Here is a 7,541-nt window from a genome sequence, read left to right on the forward strand (position 1 = left end):
TAATATAAAATTTTAGTATTATTGTCGTACAAATATTAAATTAGTATTTAAGAGTAGCTATTAATAAAAATTTAGTATTATTGTCTTTAAAAAATATTAATACTGAGTGCAATTATTACAAAAATTATTTTTACCCCAAATTTCAATAATATATATATAACCAAGACTCACATAAAAACTAAACTAAAAATTAAACATGATGTTAAAATCAAATCATAATTAAAAGGAAAAAGTATTATAACTATCTTGTAGGTTTAACACAGAGACTTGTATAATATAAAGTAGAGTTACATATTCTTTCTATCCATCTTCTATTTTATTGAGTGCAATTACCCATCAAATTAAGAGTGTCAGAGCCAGTCATTTTCATCAATCTTATAAACTCAATAGATTTTGCTTTGTTAAAATATAACTCATTTGTATATAAATCATTAAATATTAAAAACAAAATTAAAATTGCCACACAAAAAAATTAAATTATACAAAAAATAATGGTTTTACAAAAAATGTAACAAAAATAAATATATAAATAAAAAAAACCATAGTTTGATATATGATTTTTTTTTAAAAGAAAAAAACCTAGACTTTGTCGTAATAAGTACAAGTCTGAATGGCATGGTCAAATCAATGTACCTGCCTGCCTGCCTGCCTATGATATCATTATCATGCACACTAGTAACTAACCACTAGTTCATGCATATAAGATTACCAACAAGGCTACTTTCTTTTTTATTTATTCATATTATTAATTAAATAAAAAATTTAATAATAGTGAGTCCCTGGTATTCAGTTTTCTGTATTGGTGAGGTGGTGGTTGGACTAGGACTAGGACTAGGGCTAGGGGAATTGTAGTGTGGGGGAGAGGAATAACTGGATTTCAGGAAGAATACATTGCATGTACCAAAAAACCATACCACACCACACCATTGTTTTTTGACAACGACAACTTTTCTTGTCCCTTCTCCCAATAAAACCCTTTTCTCCACTTACACATATATTCCATTTCCATTTCCATTTCCCTTACCCATTCCATTCGTCACTCAACCAAATCAAAATCTTTCATTTTTTCTTCTTGGCTTTTCTTTTTTGCCCTGCTTGTTGGGGTTTCCTCTCTTCAATTCAAATGCTCTTGTGCTTTCTTTGGATCTTAATCTGCTTCGCTGCAACCGTTTTTGCTTCAAGTTTGATCCTTTTTTCTCTCCCTGGAGGGTTTTTGTGCCTTGAGGAGCTCTTCGGCTTTGTTCTTTTTCGACTGTCATCATGCCTACCCTTGTTAATTACAGTGGTACGTTTCTGGGTTTTGATTCTCCTTTTTTCTATGTTGTTTTATCTGGGTTTTCAATTTTTTTTACACAAGTTTTGGTCTATATGATGATGTTAGTTTTATTTCACTGATTTTTGGATGGTTTATAGTTCTGAATATGTGAGAGGGAATCATGTTTAGAATACTTTTAGATCGGATTAAATTCTTTGATATGTAGCCATTTGAGGGTAGCCTTTTGATTTGATCTAGAAGTCTGATCCTAATTATTTTTTAGGGGGAAATCTATGTTTTCAGGTCCAAGAGCTGTTGATTTTTGTTAAATTTTATGTGGTAGAATGTTTAGAATAGAAGTAGATCAAGAAAACAAATTATGAAAAGAACTGTGGCTGATAATAGATTGCTTTGGGTTCAGGTGATGATGAATTTTACTCTGGGGGCTCTTGTTACTCAAACCAGGGACTGTTTGGTTCCCATGTTGATGTGTATTGTCCTCCTAGCAAGAGAGCACGGATCAGTGCCCCTTTTGCCTTCGAAGGAAGCTTCTTGGAGCAGGTTGTTAAACCCTCCATTGAAGTACTACCCGATGAGTGCCTTTTTGAGATCCTAAGACGCCTGCAGGGCGGTAAAGAGAGGAGCTCTTGTGCTTGTGTTTCAAAGAAATGGCTTTCGATGTTGAGTAGTATCCGCAGAACTGAGATGCCATCAAAGTTGGAGAATGAAGTGGTTTCCTCTAGTGATGTTGAAATGATCGATTCTGATGAAGATCAAGAACTAAAAAGTGATGGATATCTTTCAAGGTGTGTGGTGGGAAAGAAAGCAACTGATACTCGACTAGCTGCCATTTCAGTTGGAACTAGTAGCCGTGGGGGACTTGGAAAGCTTTCAATCCGAGGAAGCAACACCGTTCGTGGAGTTACAGACGTTGGACTGTCTGCTATTGCTCGGGGTTGTCCATCTTTGAAGGCCCTTTCTTTGTGGAATGTTCCCGCTGTTGGAGATCAAGGTCTTTATGAGATAGCTAGAGGATGCCCATTGTTAGAGAAGCTTGACCTTTGCCAGTGTCCTTCAATTTCCAACAAGGGTTTGATGGCAATTGCTGAGAATTGCCCTAATTTGACAGCTTTGAGTATTGAATCATGCTCTAAGATTGGTAATGATGGATTGCAAGCTGTTGGAAGGTTTTGCTCCAAGCTGCAGTCTGTATCTATCAGAGACTGTCCTCTTGTTGGGGATCATGGAGTATCAAGTCTGCTATCATCAGCTTCTTTAGTGCTATCAAAGGTAAAGCTTCAGGCTTTGAATATCACAGACTTCTCCATTGCAGTGATTGGACATTATGGCAAGGCTATTACCAATCTTAATCTTATTGGTCTCCAAAATGTAAGTGAGAAAGGATTTTCGGTCATAGGAAATGCTCAAGGTCTTCAGAAGTTGGTGTCATTAGCAATTACTTCTTGCCGGGGAATAACCGATGCCAGCCTTGAAGCTATGGGCAAGGGTTGTGTGAATCTTAGGCAGATGTGCCTTCGTAAGTGTTGTTTTGTGTCTGATAATGGCTTGGTTGCTTTTGCCAAAGTTGCTGCATCGCTTGAGAGCCTACAATTGGAGGAGTGTAATAGGGTTACCCAGGCAGGGATTGTTGGTGCTCTCTCAAACTGTGGAACTAAGTTGAAGTCCCTTACCCTAGTGAAGTGCATGGGCATCAAGGATATCACTTCTGAAGTATCTATGCCCTCTCCCTGCAGATCTCTTCGATCTCTATCCATCCGAAACTGCCCTGGTTTTGGTAGTGTTAGCCTTGCCATGGTGGGGAGCTTGTGCCCTCAACTTCAGGATGTAGATCTGAGTGGGCTTTATGGAATAACAGATGCTGGGATTCTTCCACTTCTTGAGAACTGTGAGGAAGGACTTGTCAAAGTGAATCTTAGTGGCTGCCTGAATTTATCAGATGAGGTAGTCATTGCTTTGGCTAAGTTTCATGGAGGAACAGTGGAGTCATTGAATCTTGATGGATGCAGGAGGATCACGAATGCAAGTTTGGCAGCAATTGCAGATGATTGCTTGTTACTCAGAGATCTAGACCTTTCTAAATGTGCAATCACTGATTCTGGCATTTCAGCCCTTTCTAATGCAACGCAAATCAATTTGCAAGTGCTCTCTCTTTCTGGTTGTTCTGAAGTAACGAACAAGAGCGCATTTTGCCTTAAGAAATTGGGTGAGACTCTAGTTGGGTTGAATCTCCAACATTGCAATTCAATCAGCAGCAGAACAGTTGAGCTGCTTGTGGAGAGCTTGTGGAGATGTGATATCTTGGCCTAATTAAGAGATTGAACAGAACAATACTCTCCTATATGCTAAAAGAGAGGCAGATATAGAGATGTCAGAGATAGTGGAGTCCGTGGATTTGTTTTTTAAGTTGTTACTTGATAGGTGGTTTTTAGCTCTTATGGTTAACCGATATGGATAGCACAACGTTAGTCATACTGTTTTTGCTCATCATTGGTGGACTTTTTGGCTGGCTTGGTTGTTTTCTGGGTGACTTTGGCCTATACTTTGTCATCCTTTTTTAGCAGGCTCCCTTACCTGTTCTCACTGTTTAGCCCCTGATCAGCAGGAGGTTTCATCTTGGCCATGGTTCCCAGTGAATATTACCAAGTTTTAGTCCAAGGTTCTCCACTTGCTGGTGCGTTTTCTTACTGCACACGTTTGGGTCCTGCTATTCGATGTGGTGTTTTTAGCTTTCCTGCACATTCCTCCATTGGCGTGTCTGATCAAGCTTTCTTTTTTATGTTTCACCCCTGCGAAACCCATTGTTTGAAGTCAGTTCTTTGTAGTAGAGTGACTAAAAAGAGTCTGTTTCAGGGATTTGCATAATTGTAGGGGGTTTGTTTTTCCCTTTTCACGAGTGTTTTTCAGTGTTGGGTGGTTGATTTAGGCAGTTCTTTAGTAAGGGTACCTCGGATCTATGTGGGCTTTGATGGTGGCATTCTCTTATGTGTGCCTTGACAACCTTGTTTTGGTTGTTTTTTTTCTCATTTTATCATCCATGTCCCATATAGCTTTGCTGGTTTCTCATTCTACTGTGTTGTACTTTGTCACTACTTTAATATAAATAAATAAAAAATTAGGTAATTTAGCTTGATTGTTGTGTTATGATGCATTTACCTCGCAATGAATTGGAACAGTATTGATACATTTAATCTAAAAAAACATGATTAGCATTTTCTTAGGCAGCCTTGTATATTCATTTTTGGTGCCTTGAAAAACTAGAAGAAAATCCACATCAATTACTATTATTCGGAGTGATTACTTTTGGCTGTGGTTGGTAGAATAGTTTTTATACTCATTCTTCATAATAATTTTTCTTTTTGATATTTTTCTACAAAATGATCTAGACACGCGCGTTGGTACTCTATTGAGGTCATTTTGTGCAAAATAACATTAAAAAATTTCTATTCATACCTATTACTCATTTCCTTTGTATATAACAACTAATGTATTGTTAGTTGCTTATAAACACACACACATATATATATATAAATCTATATATATTTTTTGGCACTGATAAACATATTATTAGTTGCTTGGTTGGCATGAAAATCATAACCCATTTAGCCAATAAATTTTTGTACAAAGTCTATTTATTTAACTAATATATAATAGATATTTTTTTAGAAAAATAAAAAAAACTAACATTAAATAGATTTGCAAATCAATTTCGAGCTACCAAGATATATACAATTCTCAAAATAGATTTACAAAGATATACTCTTAAAAATTGATAATCACTTTTGACATTGCTTTAAACAGATAAGATAGAGATTTGCATGTGAATTCCATACTAAGATATAGAAATATATATATATATATATTTATTTATACAAATTTTAAACGATAATAGATTTAGAAACTTGCCTTATATATTATTGATTGATAACGTGGTGGGAACAGGCAATAGTTGACAATGGAAGTTGATTGCATGTGATGGTCGGTTGGGATGAAATGATGCTGTTTAGAACGTAAATAAGTGCATTCAACTAGCTTGTTCACTCTCCACACTACCAATCGTACGTTTGCCATTCATGTGGTCTCTCTCTCTTTCTCTCTCGCTCTCGCTCTCTCTCTCTCTCTCTCTCTCTCTCTATATATATATATATATTGTATAATGTACCATACCATACCATAATGTCTTAAAATGTCTATGTTCAACACTGTAATCCCATTCAAAATCTTTCAAATCTTCACAATATGAATTACTTACAATAAACTTGTAGAAACGTACATATTCTTCATTTTATGATGTACTTAATTACCTAATCAATAACTATTAATTTGACTATTGATGCATTAAATGGGGTACCATAACAAAAATACCCTACCCACTATATACATGCCAATTTGATTCCAGTATCTTCGTTAGTTCCAAAACTACCCCTGAAATTTGTTTCCCACTTTCTCTCTCTACTCTCTCAAACTCTCTCTATTCTCTCTCTCACTCTCTTAGTCCCGAACCAAAATCCCCAAAATCCCTCTCTCCTTTCGCATTCACTGTCGGAACCCAAGGGAAGCTGTGAGCATTGTCTTCCATGCCCATGACCGCACATCAATGGCAAGAAATCTCGACCGGAGTAGGCGAGTAGGAGAGAAAACCCAAGAGCGAAACAACCCCAAAATAGGCAAAGGTGAGGGATTTACTTATTTATTCTGCAATAAATTGTCTGGGCCTGGTTTATTTTTTAATTTTTTGTTCATAGGATAGATCGAGGCTAGGGAATGAAGAAATATGAGTTTTTTTCTAGTTTTTATTCACCTCGATAGAAATCGATAGGCCTCGATAGTATCTATTTGGTTCTGGTATTGATTGTGCCTTGATAGAGTTAGGTATATTATGATTTTTTCCGTGCCTCAATAGAACTTGATAGGCCCCGAGAATTAGGTATTTTCTGATTTTGCATGCACCTTGATAGGCCTCGATAGTAGTGGTCAATATCAATATTGTTTGAGACCTCGCTAGGCCTCGACAAGCCCCCATAGGCCTCGACAGTAATGGTCAGCATCAATATTGTGTGGGACCTTGATAGGCCTCGATAGGCCTTGATAGTTTATCTGCCTTTTGATTTTTATTTTTACCTCGATGAGCCTTGGCATGTCTTGATGGTCCTCGATGTTTACCAGATTGTTTAAAATATATTACTAACAATTTTTTTTCTTCAGATGCCTGATCTTATTGTACCGTTGGAGAAGCACTTTCCTGGTCGTGTTACTTATAGGGGTAGTGCTTACTTGGATACCCTTATAGAGCAGTTTAGGAGGCATGGGCTTATTGAACGGGCATAGGCATGCCTGTTGGGACAGTTCTTTAAGGCAAAGTCCTTTAGTTTTTCTGGGGTTCTACTGTATCATCTGATGTTGCGTAAGGTGGAAAGCAAGAAGCCTGAAGAGGGCCAATTCTACGTGGGCAACACTCTTTGTAGATTTGGGATTGCAGACTTTTCCTTATTTACCGAGCTGAATTTTGGGAACACACCATCCCCATATGAGTTGAGAGAGCATCTTTCAAGCGATTAGATCATCCAGGAATATTTTAATGGTGATTCGAAGATTAGTTTTGGTCAGTTGGAAGATGCTTTGAAGGCCTCGACAAACCCAGAAGATGCATTTAAGCTGGGTTTATGCTATTTGATAGAGGGGATATTGAATGCCCCAGATAACACAACATGCATATGGGGTGATTCACTGAAGATGATTGAGGATCTTGATTACTTTTTCAAGTATCTGTGGGGGAAGTTGTCCTTTAAGAAGGTTATTAGAGGAGTTCAGAAGGAGGCAGAGAAGCTGGCAGAGGTTGCAAAGGAAGCTTCTATTTTTTACGAGGATGTTCCGAGGGTTGAGAAGGGCACTTCACAGGTCTGTGCACCTTCCTCTAGTCAGGTTGCCCAACCTGATTATGAGCAGTTGATGTAGAGGCTCAAGAGGATTAAGGTGGGCCAGTCTGATTATGCCCAGAGGCTACAGAGGGTTGAGGAGGGCCAGGCGACCTTACTTCAGAATTAGACTACGATCATGGCTTAGCTGGTGCAACTGATTTCAGCGGTCTCAGAACGATCCACGGAACAGAGCCGACCCACCCTTTTATAATGAAATACCAAGTCTAATATCTTGCCCCATAACTACGAGCCCAGTGATCCACCTTCCACTCCACAGGCCCAGACATCTGTTGTTGCCAGTGATGCCGACAGTCCCAGTGTACGAATACTACAACCTAAGGAGGCAGCTG

At 37.9% G+C, this 7,541-nt stretch overlaps 1 protein-coding gene across 1 annotated transcript; it reads left to right on the forward strand.

Annotated features, from left to right (window-relative positions):
- Positions 1-879: 879 nt before the first annotated feature.
- On the forward strand, positions 880-4,406 carry LOC133782725 (EIN3-binding F-box protein 2-like). The gene is made up of 2 exons (XM_062222092.1): positions 880-1,285; positions 1,677-4,406. The coding sequence occupies exons 1-2, from the start codon at positions 1,261-1,263 to the stop codon at positions 3,581-3,583; spliced, it is 1,932 nt and encodes a 643-aa protein (XP_062078076.1). The 5' UTR covers positions 880-1,260; the 3' UTR covers positions 3,584-4,406.
- Positions 4,407-7,541: the final 3,135 nt, after the last annotated feature.

Source organism: Humulus lupulus, chromosome 6, assembly GCF_963169125.1.
Source record: "Humulus lupulus chromosome 6, drHumLupu1.1, whole genome shotgun sequence".
In the NCBI taxonomy this organism is placed as follows: Eukaryota; Viridiplantae; Streptophyta; class Magnoliopsida; order Rosales; family Cannabaceae; genus Humulus; species Humulus lupulus.